Source organism: Oenanthe melanoleuca, chromosome 2, assembly GCF_029582105.1.
Source record: "Oenanthe melanoleuca isolate GR-GAL-2019-014 chromosome 2, OMel1.0, whole genome shotgun sequence".
Taxonomy (NCBI): Eukaryota; Metazoa; Chordata; class Aves; order Passeriformes; family Muscicapidae; genus Oenanthe; species Oenanthe melanoleuca.
Genome location: NC_079335.1, coordinates 102,661,188 through 102,678,919, shown reverse-complemented (window position 1 = coordinate 102,678,919; position 17,732 = coordinate 102,661,188). Strand labels below are relative to the sequence as shown.

Below are 17,732 nucleotides of genomic sequence, written 5' to 3'. Positions count from 1 at the left end.
TGTGTGAAAGGTGTCATTTAAAAAGGAGGGGAGAAAGGAATGTGCATAGACCTGAACTGCAACATTGCTCAAACTTTATGTGGAAACACAAGGAGCACCAGGGTTTTAGAGGACTTTCCCCACCAGATTTTAGAGAGTGGCCTTCAGGGAAGCTCTTCCTTTGGATCTCCTTACTCCCTTGTCTACAGACAAGAGAGGTTGCCTTACAGCTGAGTGGTCACTTTACCTCCCCCCATTCTTATTGCCTGACATTGTCAGTAGGCTCCCACAAAAGTCACTCATACGTGCCTGCTGGGCACCTCGGTACCTTTGCACAGCCTCCGTTGGGAGAACCTTAACTTGATTCCTTCAACTCTATAGCTATTGTTCCTTTTACTGACCAAGGGTGTTAGGAGTTGGAGGAGTGTGGGCTACAGAGACTGGGAAATGGGGAAGGACAGAAATGACACAACAGATAGAGGAGTGAATCCCCACTGGAGGCTTCTCCACATGGTCCTGTGTGTCTGGAGATGTATCTTGTCCATGCCTAGAAAAGCTTCTTGACTGAAAACTATATAGGAAGATCAAAAATACAGGGTAGCTTAGCTTTAAAATACTAGTAGGAGGAGAGGAAGAAGAGGTTGACTAATAGATCACCTGTGGATTTTTGGGGTGTGAATTTACTATTTAGGCTCAGAGAGGCATTGTATGGTAGAGAATATATTCCTTATATAAAAAGGAATGTGAAGAACTAGGATTAAAAACAACCCAGTCTGATGGATGAGTGTTAGAGACAGGACAGAAGTCAAACAAGACAGAAATAAGCCAGTAAGCTGGAGAAAACAGCCTGACAGATATCTTGCTCGGAATGTGCCACAGGATGGAAACTGAGCCCTAAAGTATAAATGTGAGACCCTCCAAGTGCCATTTGTAAGGCGCTGCTGGGACAGAGCCTGAACATGAGCCCAGCTCTGCTGTACTGGAGTAGATGTGCAGTAGAATTGCACAGTGGAGAAGGTCCCTGCAGAGAGGTGTCCATCCCACTCTGACCCTGAGGGATGGCAGGAGTACTGTGGCTTCGTGCCAACCCCTCCTGTGCCACCACCTGCATTTGTCCTGCCACCAACTTTTTCAGGATTTTTTTTTCCAGGAATTTTTTCTTTTCAAAACCATATTTATACAACCTGACTCTGCTCACTCATGAGAGCTCCCTCATCTGTGGGTTCTCTACCCCTGCTCCTGCTGACCCATAGGGAGATGATGGGACTCCCTGGAGATAAGTAAGGACATTTTATAATGTGAGAGGGGATGGGGAACTCTGGAATGAAGCAGCAGGGGAGGGAGGCTTTGGGGATGAATCAAAGCGTTTAAGTGCAACATTTGGTGTTACCACTCCCCACATGGATGGTGCTGAGAATTGCATTGCAGCAAAGAGGCTCCAATGCAGCCTCAGACCATATCCTAGAAAATAGGAGGATAATTTCCTCATGAGCAGCCAGGCCTTCTGACTGAGCAGGGAGAGCCATATGCAGTGTAAGAGTTCAACAGACCCTTTATGACTCCAACCCTAAGTGATGTTTTTGAAAAAGAGTCAGAAAGGCACCTCTTCAACATAGGATGTCCAAGTTGCTGTAGAGCCAAGGCCACTGGAGAGAGCAGCCCCCTCACACAACATGATGAAATACTTCAATACTCTCATCGCTGTCATTATTTTGTCTTTATTTGTAAAAGTTGTATAAAATGCCTTTCAAAATTGATCTGGTGAAATGAAGAGGCTTTTCCAATGCCAACCAGGTTTCTCTATAGGAATAACATAGCAAGACATATACACAAAGCATAAAAACCAACCCAGGTAGCCAGGAAAGGCTGCCAATACATCACTGACACCATGAAACCGTGCAATGACATGAGTTCACTGCTGCTCACCACTGCTGTCCACACACTCTGTCACAGAACTTCAGTATCACAACTCAGTAACCAGCCTCTTCACAATGAATAACAAAAATTCTGGAAAATTTACAAAAGCTACACTTCAAAATTTGAAACATTTTTACAAAGGAGGAATGACAGGTCTAATGCTGGAAACAGAAGATGGCAGCTTTGCCTATTGCTACATACTAATACTGACCATTTCTAGACTCCAAACTTTGCACCAGGCAAATTTGTTTCTAGAATAATGAAGAATGGAAGTTTAATGGCACCTACTGCTTTGCAAAAAAAAGGTGATGCAGGTGTTCAAGTAAAGCAAAAAAGCCTGTAGTAGTGTTTACGGCTACAGAGTGGTAAAAGTGTCAGGCCTGCAGGCAAGGCATTTTGTGGCAAAAGTGTGACTAGCACAGCCTCCTGGTTTTGGGGACATATGCACATGCACTTAGTTTGTAAGATGCTACTACTGTAGGAAGAGGAAAACCATTTTGTTTATGAGGAGGTCACAGGAGAAAGGCAGGGATCTCTCCTGCCAGAATAAAATCAGTTCAAAGTTTCTTAATTTCTTAAAGGATTGTCCCTTTTGCATACCCTAGGGTCAGCAAAGTGAGCCGGATTTTTCCACGGTGTAGCTCAAATGATCTCTGTCCAGTTTACTCCTAAGACAGCTCTTGACTGTAATCCTTGGCTTGACTTCAGTCATATGTAGCTTTCTTACTGTTTCTGGCAAAGGAGCCAAAACCAGGAAGAGATGTGCATAACTGACTGCAAATGGCTTCTGTCAGGCTGATGCAACGCCATGTCTGCTCTGCACAGCTCTAAAGTAAAGCTGGGCAGGCGACGTCACCAGTGACCAAACCAGACAGCCTGAAGGAGGAAAGAAGAGAAAACGGCATCCAGAAGTTGAATGGCTTTCAGCTCCTGAACAATACTGACAACACAAAATTAAGGCATGCCGTTCTCAGTCCTTGCCTTGAAAATAACTAAATTTAATAAATTTATGCTTGTTGAACACATTTTCTTTTTTTGCAGCAGCCAGCCAGCCAGCCAGCCAGCCATTGGAAACAACCTGCAATAGTATCTGAAAGGCAGCTGCTTTTATGGGATTATTCATAAACCTTCAGCCCTCTTAGCCAACTGCCACCTTTTCCTCACAGATTTTCCTATGGATCAGAAAATGTGTTTTCAGGATTTTACTGTAATATCTGGTAATGTCCTGGGTGTAAAACAAGGTGGGAGAGTTATTGCATTTGTTACATTAAAGAACAGGATAAGAGGAGAGGGATACTGTGGCTCAGGTCCATGCAAATGCAGTCTGGGGGAAACCTTGGCTCCATCTACTCACCTTATCCCATGCCAGGCCTGTTACCAGTGGGCAAAAGCAGCAGAGTAAGAAAGGGCAGAAGCCCTCTCCAAGGCTCCCACTAGTTTCTGCCCAGCTCTCTTACCACAGCTGCTTCCCAGGAGTTCAAAGGAGCCCTTGTAAAATTCTGTCTACTAAAATAAACCTTTCTGTCAGAATACTTATATACTTTGCCTCACCAATTCCATAATACTCTGCAATCAGAAAATGTAGTTTATATAGTAAGTTTCCTGCATCATCTAAGGTATTCATCATGTGTCTAGAGAATGCTCTCTGCTGTAAGGAGCTTTCTCTCTTGGTCCTACATATAGCACCAGCAGTAAAAACAGAGGTAAAGTTGCTTCTGAGTGGTGCAGCACTTCTGTTGGAACATAGGAATAGGGCACTTCAGAGTTGTCTTCACTCCCCCAGTCACATCTTGTTTCTGAAATGAGCTCTGCAAGCTCAAGCTTGCTGTAATGTGGGAGTACTGCTCAAAAATATCACCTGATCCTCTGTAGGCTCAGGTGACCCAACGAAGAAGTGAGTGTTGCCTGCTGTGCTGGATCATGGCCCTATGTTCCTGAATTTATTTAGAACTATGTATATTGAAATCACAGTTTTGCTCCATCCTCCTTCCAAAACACTGCCATGCTGAATTTCCTAGACGTGCTATGCTTGTCCTCAAAGGAGGGAGGCCCTTCCTAGAATTCAGCTTCCTGAAACATGTACTATACACATAAATATGTAGAATGGTGTAATTTTTGAGGGAAAGAAAGGGAAAGCTTTTCTACTCACTTACAGTCATTAAAACAGCACTACCTACCTTTTCTCTCTTTTTTAAAACACTAATTCTCTCACTAAAAAAAAACCCTGAAACTTTTTGTAATGTTACGTGGCACAAAGACCTGCTTCTGTGCACTGTTTTTAAACTTTCTGTTTTCATAGTAATGATGACTAAATGGGAAAGTTATGCAGACAGCAATGCAGCAAAATCTACAGCAGTTCTATCACTATGAACGGTGACAGCTATGACCAAAGATAAGTGAACTAAGGGGAAATTTCTCCTCTGTCTCCTTTCCTCCACCTCTAAACCTAGGTGGGAAAAGGCAATATATTACAAGAAACAGCACTAAGCACTATACCAAGCATACAAAAGAGAGTAAATGATTGGACAGATCACTGCAGAAGAATTTCTAAGACAAATTTTACAAAAAATGCACAATCCCTTTAAAAAATAATCAGAATACAATCACAGTGCAAAAGGACATAAAGGGTCTTTTTCTGAATTCCACATATTCTGACCACTCTTCCCTCCCATCCCTCGTAAGTCCCTTTTTGCAAGCTCTGGGAAGACCAGTTCTACATCCTCACACAGTAAGTGAATGGAGGTCTAATACTGTTAATTTATGAGATCCTGGAGCTCCTCATCAGTCAGTTCATTGACTTCCATTATCTTTTTCAAGTGTTCCATGTACCGGGTGTGGTCTTGCAAAAAGTGTGGCACCCTCATGTTCTCAATCACAGCTAATCCTTTCAGGCGATCCACATCCTCATATGAGATCTGCAAGGAAGTACATGGGTCAATTTAGCAGTACAGTCCCATAACTTCTCTGCTGCTGCTATAAATTCTCTCCTGTAAATAAGAAAATATTTCAGAGCAGGCGAATTTAAAATCTTGGAGAACCATTTGAAAACATGAGCAACTGTGGGCTTCAGTGGAAGATGAAAAAGAAGTGTAAATTAAGCACATGCCTTCATAATTCCTGATTCTGCTTTTGATTTAATCAGTAAGCAGTCTTGTAGGAATGTGAATGAGAATCATCTACAGCAGCTGCAGGAATAGAAAGAGAAAGAAAGGATGGAGCACATGTGAGTCCTGGAATGTCTTCTCAACAAGGTGGAAAGATTTACATGAAAATGGAAAAAACACTGCAAAAGACTAAGGAACTAGAAAGAAAGGGCAGGACAGGCATGGCACAGGAAACAGTTTGGGAAATGCATGGTGCCTGCTGTTTCATTTTTACCTGTAAATGTGCTTATGCAAAGCTAAATTAAAATGCATCTCTAGTAACTAACTACAATATGAACAATACCTAAGCATCCCAATCTTAGTTTTTTTTGTTTGCCCCATTCAATAGCAGAGTGGAGACTGGATTTGCCTCATGGCATCAGAGCCTTCTGGGTATTGGTGATGAACTCTCATTTTGCAGCTATTACAGGACCTGACAGAAATATCCATTTCCCTTAGGGGAAAAAAGCTATCTTCATAGTCTTACAATTCTAAAAGCTAGGACTTCTAATCACAGTTGCTCAAAATGCTGTGAATGATAGTCCAGAAAGGGTGAATGCTTTGGCTGGGCGCAAGCTGCCATGGAAACACAGAGCAGGACTCCTTGGGCAGCTGTCCAGTGTGATGAAATTTGTGTGGTTGTCGCTTTGTCTCCAAGATGTGTGTCCTGGCACCCTGCAGACAGCAGCATATGCACTTGGCAAAGCCCACCAGCCTTGCTGCGCTTACTTTTTGACACATCCTATTTCTTCACATGCTGTGCCAGGTGTCTTGAGTGGAGCCTGCTCCTTCGAACCTTTTGCCCCATGTTTCCTCTAAGGAGCTGAGCCCTGCACAGTCTGCTTTCCCTGGAAGCAGCCTGTCCTCTTGGCAGGTGATGGTTTCTACTCATCTTGAAGGATTCACCAATGTGCAAGGGGCATGGAAGGGCTTTCTGGAAAGACAGGGCAGTGATATCCAGATTGCTAAACCTGATCCATAGAGACAGGTACGTATCTCAGTGATGGCAAATGGAACAAAGTCCACAAAAAGAATCAATTTGCATCTTAGTACACAGGTGTGCTTTTCTAGTTGCAAGGACAAGATGTACCCAATTAAAACGAACAGACAACCACGCCCATGCTTATTCAAGTCACTAAGGTACTGCTATCTGAAGATTGTGTGGCATTACATCTAACTAACTTACTTAGAAGTGGATACAGAGGAGCTCTACAAAACCATACCATCTCTCAGTGTAGAGACACAGCACTACAAGCAATTAAATTCTACCTCTTTTCCTGCCTAAAGAAAGAAAAAGCATCCTTCCCTGTTAACCGAAAGGTTGGTGGTTCGAGCCCACCCAGGGACGCCAAATGTCACATCCTGAGGTGTCTCCTTAGACCTGAGATCACCTCTGGAGGACATGCAGGTGGTCTGGAACCCAGCTCTTTCCAATGCCCGCCGATGAGAGACTGCAGGAGGCTGTGCTTAGATGTTTTCATAGTTGTTTATTGTTCCTTATCTCAGGAATGCTTGGTCCAGCGAACAGCAGTCTGCTCGCTAGACGTCCAAGGCAGAATCTGCCTGGCAAAGGCAGGACTTATCTTTTATAGTCTAAACTACGTACTAGGTATTTACAAATGACCCCCAATACAATACAATCTTGTTACATGGTCCAGATCTGTTCTCATCCAATCTAAAAGTGCCAGCGTGTCACCCAGCATGGATGACATGGAGAAGAAGGAGGAAGAGGTAGCCACACCCCCAATTCTCCATCTTGGCCACTTGTCCCTTATCACAAACATTCTAGAAATCTGCTAATTCTACATTCTAACAGTCTAATTTACACTCCATTCACTCTTGTGGCTTGCATTTCTTCTCTCAATGTTGGTAAATTGCTCCAAGGAGCCAAATCCAGCCCCCGAGACACCTGGGTCCCATTCCAGGGTCCTTGGGGACCCCACCAGGGGGGTCTTAAACCTTCCAGGGAAGCCAGAGGAATACTCTGGACTCCCACACCCTCATGTTTATGTTCAGAGGTTTCTGTTACTACTGCAAACAAGAAACATGTACCTATAATCTGAGATGTGATTTGAATGGGATGTATTTCCCCAGTCCTTGTAATTGCTAAAAAAATTACCAAAGTTGACATCCTGAGATCAAAAACATAATCCCATCCTCTGGTGGAAACAGATTGTCTTCCTTACCACATTATTAGTCAGGGCATTAGATAAAAAAGACTGAGGTTAAAACAGGCTTACTTATGCTCTTTGTAATGTGCTCATGTGTTTCTTGAGAAACATAACAGTAGGTGATATTTTGCTGCTTTTATGTTTTTCAAACTCTGGTAATTATGATATACTCAAGTGCACCCAATATCTTCATCCTATTTCTCTTCAGCAATATTTGCATGAAATTACCACATGAATATTTTGCAGTGCTTCCTGTATTTCATTCTGTCCTGTGAAGTTTTAAAACTGTTCCTTTTAAGAAGCACCTTTTCTCAGGTTTCAAGTGTTTTCCTTAGTCACTTCTAGGTATGTTGAACAGCTTGCATGTATCCATACCACACTCCTCTACACTGTATGTTAGAAGCAACAGGAAAGCAGGACCTGGAAAATGTGCCAGCCAAGCTTAATACTCCCTTTGGAACAACCTGATCCTCCCATTCCACCCTAAAAAACCAAATAAATCCCCCATTTGAAGTGGTGATAAACCACTAGGCTAGATCCCAATGCAAGTTTTATATTTCTCTCTTTCATGAGAAGATATGGAGATTTTGGAGTGGGCCCAGTGAAGGGTCACTAAGATGATTAAGGCACTGGAGCATCTCTCCTGTGAGGAAAGGCTAAGAGGGCTGGAACTGTTTAGCCTGGAGAAAAACAAGCTCATGGGAATCCTCAGTGTGTATAAACACAGGAATGGGGCTCTTCTCACCAGCACACATTGGCAGGGCAAGAGGCAGTGGGCACCAGTTAAAATGCACAAAATTCCATATGAACAAAACCACTTTTATACAATGAAGATGGAAAAACACTGGCACAGGTGATACAGACAGTTTGTGGAGTCACCATCAGTGGTGATATTCAAAGCCCAACTGGACATGGTCCAGGGCAAACTGCTCTAGCTGACACTGCTTAAGCATGGAAGTTGGACCAAATGATGTTGTGAGATCTCTGCAGACCTCAACTAATCTGTGAAGCTGAGAGCAGACATTGCTCTGATACACAAATTGCTAGCTTGACTGCAGATGTCTGAAACTAAACTATTCAGAATACATTTTAAGATCCCTTGATTTTAAAAGTTGTAAAGTCAAGCACTTATAAATTATCATACTGCTAGAAATAAATTGCTTGTAGACCCTTAATGTGGGTGCCATGCAATGTGGATCATAGTGGAATCTGCAATTTTATGAGGAATGACTTAGTGTGTTTTCAAAGTGGCCTGACAACCTGCAGACTCTCTGAAAAGAGGCATAAAGCAGTAAAGGAACTGTGTGTTCAGTGATTTAGCAGGCTTAAAGCAAAAGGAAACTTCAGAGAGAAAGTTGCAGACTTATGTGACAGTGTGATTTTATTTTCAAAGCTTCCTAACTTGGTTTAGTTACCTTAATTGCTTTTGTTTATCAATATGGATATTTCGGACAGTAAAGGGAAAACTCAAATGTAGACCAAAACCCTCTATCATAATATGCCACTTCCCTTTATCACCCATTGATTGCTAAGTAGGCAGAAATGTTGGTACAGCAGCTCTAAATTCAAGCTCAAGTCAATTTGACTCCCTGTTTATGTGAGTATGAACCCTGCTTAATGAACTGTGAAAGCTCAGCAATCCAAGGATTTGGTTCAAGAAAGATGTGGAAGATGTTACCTCCCCCAAACAGGGCCCCTGGGACCTGATTCCTTAAAGATAAAAAACCCCTTAAAGTATGCTCCCCCCTTATCAAAACTTCTGTTATCTCTTAGGAATTCCTATTGGTTTTTAAAGTTAAGTGATTGGTCTTTTCTTACTTAGAATTTTAAGGTAATTGGTTAGTTTGTAATTTGTAGTTCTTATTGGTTAAGATTTCAATCCTCTAAAAAGCTATAAAACCCCTTTGTTATATCATATAAGTGGATTTTGTAAGTAGATTCCCTTCAAAGAAATAAAGCTACCTTCGGAACATCTACAGCGAGTCTCTAAGTCTCATCTCTGCCGGTGAGTAGCTGCCCTTGGGGCTGGAACAAGTGACAAAATTTCTGCATTTCTTAGGATGACTGAAGCTTGAGCACATCCAGGAGGGCAACAAGGCTGGTGAGGGGCTTGAACACAAACCCTATGAGGAATGACTGAGGGAGCTGGGGTTGTTCAGCCTGGAGAAAAGGAGACTCAGAGGTGACCTTATCACTCTCTACAACTCGCTGAAAGGTGGATGTAGTCAGGTGGGGTTGGGTCTCTTTCACCAGGCAGCAACTGACAGAACCAGAGGAAACAGTCTCATGCTGTGCGAAGGGAAATATAGGTTGAATATTAGGAAAAAGTTTTTCATGGAAAGAATAATAAAGTGCTGGAATTGTCTGCCCGGGGAGGTGGTGGAGTCACCATTCCTGGATGTATTTTAAAAAAGACTGGATGTGGCACTCAGTGCCATGGTTTAGTTGAGGTGTTGGGGCATGGGTTGGACTCAATGATTGTGAAGGTCTCTTCAAACCTAGTGATTCTAGGTTGATTTGAGAACAAAGAAGCCATGACAGTTAGATTTGACCTAAAATTCATTCACATTCTGTAAATGTAGAAATGCCATTATTCTGGGGTAAAAAACCCTTCATTTTTTGAAAAACACCTGCCATCAATGAGAGAGCTTTGAGGTGAAATACTCTTTGTGGTGGAAGGAGGGGTGCATTATTGTAAAATGGTTTTGTTTTCTGCTAGGACCACTGCCTTATCTACTACCTGCCTTGTTTGGCCAAGGCAGGCTGTTGTACTGCAAGTCAGGGTGTACCCCATAAAAAGAGGAAAGTCTGAGAAATGTGACCATAAAATCTTAATCTGATAAGTGAAGAATGAGGACAAGCTGGTAGAAATTTTTAGGACCTCAAAATACTTGCAACTTGCACAGTGTAATTGAAGGTGCTGTACAGAGCAGATAATTCTAGATCAAAGTAAAAGCACCATGACTCATAGCTTATTACAGACAGGCTTGCTGAAATGATAAAACTATACCCTTGGGAATAATGAGTTCAGTCACCTTTCCAAGGGCTGTCAGAAGATGAAAATCAATGGACTCCCTGTATCTCAAGATTCGGAGGATGCCATCCAAATACACCTGGTCCTTATTGAAACAGCCTGAAAGGAATGGAGATACATTGCATTCTATCAGTGTTTCGTCAAGGCATGTTCTCAGAAGCCATTAAGAGCAGAACAATTTTATTTTTAAAAACTAGATATTTATATCCCTGACTTTGAAAACCTTTCCAAAAACTAGCTAGAAAGCAAAACACACTAGCCAGAAAAAGAAATCAAACATGGAAGATAGGGCCTGTGAATAACCACAGGCAACATTACATCTGTAGGAAGCAGGTCAAACTGTGAGTATGGTTTTTTTCAAAGTTTTGCATTTACGTTCCACTTCCATCCACAAAAAAAAAAAAAAAAAAAAATCCTTTACTGATTCATCTTGAAGACCTCACTCATGAGCATTTTCAGCCTTTTTTTCCATAGCAGAATTCCTGGGATGCCATTTAAGAAAATGTGGTCTGATTTCTCCCGTTTGCAAAGGTTTTACTGTATGACATGATTAAGGAGCTCTGTGCATATTCTAAAAACCTCCCTGAAGTACAAAACAAGAAAAGACAAATAGGGAACTCACCTGGCTGTGAAGTGTCAGTCCATCCTCTCTTGGCGCGTACGCAGTAATCCCACCTAGTATTGGGGTCCTTGACAAATTTCCCCACGTCCTGAAAAAGCTGACTGAAGGACATTTGGCTGGCCTGGTACACTGTGTAATAGAGCAAGGCAGCTCTCCAAAGGAAAGGATCTTTGCGGAACAGGACGCTGTGAATGCTTGCTAGCCCCTCTTCTGTAGGGTTGATTGGCTTTAACCCATGTTTTCTACGTCCATTACGGTTGCACCAAGGCTGGCTGTTGTTGTTAAAACCCCGAAAGTAATGAGTTCCTGAAAAAAAAATAAAGGGAACCTGGCACTTAGAACAGTAGCATCCAATGAATAACAAAAAATTATAAAATATATAAGGAGATACCCAATCCAGAATTCTGAGCTGGTAGGACTGGGCACTGGGAAAAGGGATTACTTTAGCCTTGTCTACAACAAAGAATTTTGTCAGAGATATATACACTACACAAATATTCACCTGCTCACTGCAAGTGAAATTCCTGAAGGAATGCAACTATCAGACTTTCTAAATCTGTGAAAATGAATTTTCAGAAGTCTTAGAAGATGAATTGTCTCTGGCATAGGCTAGGCATTGTAGAGAACAGCATAAAGGAAAATCAAAGTAAAAGGGCAGAAATATTGCCTCCTGAAGGTGATTAAGCAGCACTACTGCAGCCTTGGAAGATGCTATGTCCCTTAAAACGTGAGAAGCAGTGGTTCTAGGCAATTGCCTAGGCTTATTCTTCAGTTGCTATTCAGGCACTAGCCAAGTTTATCCATTTTTTATGCACTTAGTTAAAACAGATGCACTGAAAAATTTGTAGAAATTTTCCACAGGGCTGGGCCAACCTTGTTGTAATGCAAAACTGCAACAATTTTACACCAGTTTAGGGATCACTGTGTAAATTCTTCATACCTAAAGCATGCATACATTTGCAGCATGACAGGAGCAGGTTTGTACAGTGGCATAGTTGGGGTCAAGGTTGAACGGTCACACTATTTTTGTTTCCCCACCTATTTTTTTTTTAAACTCCAGAGTAGTTAAAAAAAATTGCTATCATGAGCAGAACATCCCTGAGCAATGACAGCACAGAAGGTATGCCCTGGAGCAGAGCCTCTGGGCTAGCACCATCTGAAAGGATTACTCTTTGGCTGCTCCAAGATTCCTTTGCCATGGGAACCTCAGTGCTGTAAGTGGGACTAGCTGGTAGGCCTGCTTCAAAAGCTTGCTCTGGATCTGATCTAAAATGCTAATGTCCATGAACCCTAGGAATCATTTTACTGCAGTAATAAAAAGGTTTTTCCTTCCCTTTAGCACATCTCCAGCATGGGTTCTTTGGATAGCAATGCTCCCTCTTTCTGTATCTATCCAGCGCCTGGCCCATCACTGGGCCATAAGTAAGAATGCATGCAAGTACTCCCCTTTGCCTGCAGAAGGTACATCATGCCCATACCAATTTCATGTCTCAGCATCCCCTCCAGCCAGTGCTCTCGCGCAGTGGAGACATTGATGGTGAGAGTGGGGCGGCCATTCACCACGGTCATGGAGGCTCGGGACAGCAGGTCCTCTGTGAGATGGACCACAATCTGAAGAGGAGAGAGTTCAGGTAGAACTGAAAGAGCTCTCTTCTCACTCCTGTTCCTGCTTTTTCTGCTGGCCCTTCCATTATTTCCTTTCTCTTTGGTCCCTTGCCCTCCACAACTCTTCTTGCAGTCAGCAATCACCTGAGAGAGCCTTCTGAATGAGTTTATCCTACTCACCTGTGCTACTGACAGAACCTCAGACCTTATGGGGTGAGTGAGGGTGTAGACCAACATGAAACTGAAAAATTCAGTACAGTAACAGTGACTAAATTCAGAGGGCAGGGAGCAATTGCATGCATAATAAATTAGAGAAAATTCCAGTTTTTGAACTGTGTTGAATTATCTTAATATTACTAAGAACTGAAAAGTACTAGATAAGAACATCTTATCTAGTAAATTGACTAGGTATCTATATAATAAGCTGTCTGAAAGCAATTCTAAAGCCACTTGAAAGAGAGGGGGTAGTACTGTGTACTTTTTCTCCTGTTACATGATGCAGACTTGAAATATTGAAATACTGGTATTGTTTGGTTCTATACAGCAAAATAGTTCTTGCTTTCCTGTTTTCTCTTGGAAAACTGGTAATCAAAACAAAAACTGGCACAGAAGAAAACTAATGCATATTGATATATTTTATTAATTAACTTCAAAAAGCCTTTTTAAACAGGTGACTGAGAGGGAAAAGTGAAACTCTTTGTTGAAGACTAAAAACCTTTCCCTCTTCATGTAAATCCTAAAGAAACAGTACCACTCAGAAGAGTACAAGGGAGACTACTTTAAAGAAAGATTATTTTTTTAGTATCCAAAGAAAAGGACCCAGGGATCAAAGGGATGAATATTAACACTTCCCTGTACTCAAAACTCACCATTCAGCTTCAAGTTCAACAGCAAATGGTCAGTCCCATAAAACATGCATTTTAGAGGCAGGAAAAATTGGTAAATACTAAAGCATTTAGATTTAAAGGACAGGTGCCACTTAACTTTATTAACACCTCTTCAGCTGGAGAGAGTATTTTCATATTTTAGACCACTCTAAGCATGAGGTATTAACCCTATTTTCACAGAAAAAGTGAAGCATTTCATTAAGAAGGACATGGGTTACTGGATGAGGATGTAGGATCCAGGTGCCATGAAGTCAAACCAAGTCAAAAATAAAGAGGGAGATAAAAGCACAGGAAAAGACAAAACATACATTTTTTTTCTGCTGGCTCTAAATTGTAGTTTATTAATTCCACTCTTAGAAACACAGGTAAAGTCTAGTTATCCGTGTCAAATCATAGTCTCACAAAAATGTATGATGAGTTTAGTAGTTTCTCCTAATAATATTATGTTTACCAATTAAGCCTAGTTTCTGGGAATTAATTTTTGTCTCATGACTTCTCTTGCTCCCTGCCAGTGATCTCACCCAAGTCTTTGACTCTGTCATCTGGTGATTTCATTTGGATTAATTCCTTTTTTATACATTCCGTTTCATCTGACTTTTTCAAGCAATTTCACGTAACTTCATCAAACTGGTCTTCTAAAATTCTGAATAGAGAAAAAAAGGTTTTTTCACAGGGCTCTAAAAAATTAGATGGCTAAAGCCAGGAAAAAAATAGCACTCAAACCAACTCAACAAGCACTTTCAGACATTTTTATTCACTTATGTCACTTTCATTTGTGTTGCTTCTCATAAATCACTCTCTTGGGCCACTGCTTATTTTTCTTCGCCTTTTCTTAAGTCTTTCCTTTGGTGTAAATAATTTGATGCAGGAGAACAGATGGCAGAACTGATGAATAAATGGAAATGTGCTGGTCTCCAAGTAGCTGAAAAAAGGAGGGAAGGAAGGGTGTCGTTCTTGGGTACTCCCAAAAGAAGACAATTTAAGAACACACATATATGAATCAGGAAACAGACTCAGAGAGATGACTGAAGAGTTCACAATGAATTTGTGTAGTTTCAATTTTTCAAATATTAGACTGGGCTTAACCATGAGAAAAGTATGATGTAAGGAATATTCTTGTAATTATGGAGGAAAGGCGTCCCAGATGGTCTCTTGGGTCCTTCCACATGTAATGGCTAAGGTCTATGTAAGTGTTTCTTTCCTGATCCAGTGCAGGACTTACCTCACCAAGACAGCCTTCTTTCACCATGTACTTCCTGACGTGATTCCAGATGCGACTTTTGGTCAGCAAGCTGCCTCCAGCAGCCTGTTCAAATTTTTCATAGCTTCCATATTTCTGCAATGTCCGCTTCATAATATTAATTGACTATAAATTGAAAAAGCATTGCAAATATCAGTGCAGTAAGATCCCCATGTCAGACTGACACTTGTATTCTTCCTCTTCCTCTCAATCTCTCTTTTTTTCTTAGTTTAAAATCCTTCTTTCCTAACTTACTAGCAGTCACTAACAGGCTGTATACATTTAATACATGCTGACATGCTCTGCAATGAATTTATGCCATCTTCAGATGTACATTAATGCCAAAGTACTGAAAAAAGATTCTGATCAACTCATCTTAGACCCAGATACATGAGGGTGATGATTAGATGATTATCAGTCTAGTAAATAATACCCATTTACTCTTTAATTTTGGCAGTGTTGTACAACTGCCTTGTAAAACAGGCCTTGTAAAAAAGGTCTCCAGGACATCCGCAGTTTGACAGCATGTTTCTTTTTATGTTTTTCCAAAGAATTTGATAAAGATCAACTATTACGGTCATCTTGCTTCATTTCTGGGCATTTTCTAATTTAGGAACACTGAACCATGATTAAGCAAATGTGTAACTATAATTTTAACAACAGTACTTCTACCAAAAGTCTCCTTACAATGAAAACGTCTCCTTACAATGAAATCCCTTGTAACAGGGTTGTCTGTGTGAGAGAGGAGAAGAGAGAGCAGGAACTTTTATTTATAGAACTTTCACTTAAACTTTTCATTTAAACCACAGTACTTCTTTAAACTCCCCAAAATGAAGGCCTATTTCATGAGATAAATAGAGTGATATCAACAATTCTCCTGTGAATTGCTGCTAAAAGAAGTCCCTTGTAGATGCAAAGCTTAGCACAATGCCCATAACTATTATCTGAACTACATATGTTGAAGATTTTATTGGTGGGGTGTGAAATGCTCATCCCCAGTTATCTGTGTTTCAGCATTAAAAGAAAATGTGGTATGGAATAATTACTTTCTCAGCAACAGTCCAGCAACAGGAAATAGCTTTTTGAATAGTCATTGATAACAGAAGCTCTTGGCACTACCTTTAAAAATTAATGCTCTTGATAAGAAAATACCACTTACAAGAAAGGTGAAAATCTAGCAGACAGAATATCTTTTTACATTATACACTTTTATCCCTTCATGAACACGTTTGTCTCCAGCTATGTAATTCTGACTGATTTTCCACAAAAGTTGGATTAATTTTTTATCTCACAGCTACTAACAATCCTTCTCTAATGTTTTTCCAGCTGAAACTAAGCAACCCTAAGTAATTGCTACTGAAATCCATAAATGACAGCTAGACATATTCTTAAAGTCTAATAGCTCTTTGATGAGGGAAATGTCACCAACCTGAATGCCAAAGAAATATTGCACCTAATGTTCAGTATTTCTTTGTCTTATATATTTTTCCAAATAATTTTTCGTTTTTTTTTAAAAATTACCTATGAATTTTAACTTCTAAGAACATTGTCTGTTTTATAATTTTTTTCAGTGTCTGCTCATGCTGGGGCATTTGCCTGTCTTATACAAAATCCTTGGTTAAAGGAGCAACCTAAATATTCCCACTCTTTTCCCAGGAAATTTATTTTCAGCCTGCAGCCTGAACAATTCACGATAACAGTTCTTCAGTCTCCTTTGCCAGGTGCCAGATCCTTAAGATATTTATGTCACCTACTAGTTGTTTGGTATATAGGGTATATAGGGTTTCTATGAACAATTAAGTAACTTTATTCATTCACTCTGGAATAAGTAATAAGTAATAAATAAGTAATATTTAGGGAAGTAATAAGTAATAAATATGTAAATGAATAAGTAATCTCTCCATCAACCTTCTAAGCACTCCATCTTCTAGCATGAAATTTGTCTTCACAACTTGTTGATATTAAATTTCAATTAAATCTATGAGACTAAACACTAAGTACCCACTTCAAATTCTAGGATCTAAGTTCATTTGAAATGAAATCCCAGAGGACTTTCCGACTTAGCTGAAGAGCAGGCATTTTCTAAAACCACCTCTTCATAACAAACAGTGAGAAAAAGAGCACCAAACACATCAAACCTCCTGCTTGGCTGTCTGTAACAGCAAACTTCTGGAGCTGAGACCTCCATGCTACAGGAGGCGGCATGATTTTGGGAGTCAGAAGACCCAGGTTCTAGCTTTTCCTGCTTGCCTGCCTGCCTGCCTGCCTGCCTGCAGGCACGCTCTTCGGCTGTTGAAGACTTTCCTAAATGCTGTGAGGCACTTGAATCAACAGCACAATACAAACAGCAAGTTTTCAGATACAGGGCCTCCTGAAGAAACACAGACCCAGACCAACTTCTTCAACCTCAACCTGATAGAGTTCAAGGGCAAACTTCTTTATGTGCCAGGCTAAGTAACCCACATTCTAGCACTCCATTCACATTCAGATAGGTGTTGCAAGTTTGAACTCCTGCATACTGAGAAAGTCATTAAGCTTAAGCCTCCTCATTACTTAACAGATATTCAGAAATTACTAAGGGTACTTACCCCTGTCACCTTCTCTTTTGACTCTGCTTCAAGTGAAACAGAAAAAAGTCCTGAATATTCTTTCTAAGTGGGCAGGTGTGGCTCTGGAAGCACCAAAACAATAGGGAGAGCCATCACACAGACACATTGCACACAAATCTCTGGGGAGTGGCAGATGGCCTGATACTGAGATGAGCCCCATCCCCAGTGATGTTCCTGGTTTGGACACTTGTTGCACAACCACTCCCACTGGTGGTGGCTCCTGAAGGGAAAAGGTTTAGGAAGTGTTTGGTTTCCAGGCACTGACTACAATACTAAGACCTTAATTTGGGATTCTGCTCCTGCCTCCAAGGTAAGATGACTCAGTCAGGTGTTGCAAGGACTTGCTGGGAAAGGGAAAAATCAGACCAGCAAGCCAGCTGCTGCCTACTGCAGCATCCAACTGTGAGCTTATTTTCCAGCCTCTGGGCCAACAGAACACTGGTACTGCTGCAGTTCCTCAGCCAAACTATAAACTCCTGAGCAATAAGTGAAAAAATGGAAGAAAATAAGAACTATGTGGCTGTA

At 41.0% G+C, this 17,732-nt stretch overlaps 1 protein-coding gene across 2 annotated transcripts in view; it reads right to left on the bottom strand.

The window, feature by feature from the left end:
- Nucleotides 1-1,370: 1,370 nt before the first annotated feature.
- Nucleotides 1,371-17,732, bottom strand: part of MATCAP2 (microtubule associated tyrosine carboxypeptidase 2) — a 28,683-nt gene continuing 12,321 nt past the window's right edge. Inside the window, exons 3-7 of one of the 2 annotated variants that reach the window (XM_056483207.1) lie at nucleotides 14,581-14,724; nucleotides 12,345-12,477; nucleotides 10,867-11,172; nucleotides 10,246-10,343; nucleotides 1,372-4,811 (exon numbers count right to left, since the gene is read on the bottom strand). In XM_056483207.1, the coding sequence (XP_056339182.1) occupies nucleotides 4,650-4,811; nucleotides 10,246-10,343; nucleotides 10,867-11,172; nucleotides 12,345-12,477; nucleotides 14,581-14,724 (843 nt within the window). In that variant the 3' untranslated portion in view covers nucleotides 1,372-4,649. Of the gene's footprint in view, nucleotides 4,812-10,245; nucleotides 10,344-10,866; nucleotides 11,173-12,344; nucleotides 12,478-14,580; nucleotides 14,725-17,732 lie in introns of both variants that reach the window. The other variant, XM_056483209.1, reaches the window with a different exon arrangement.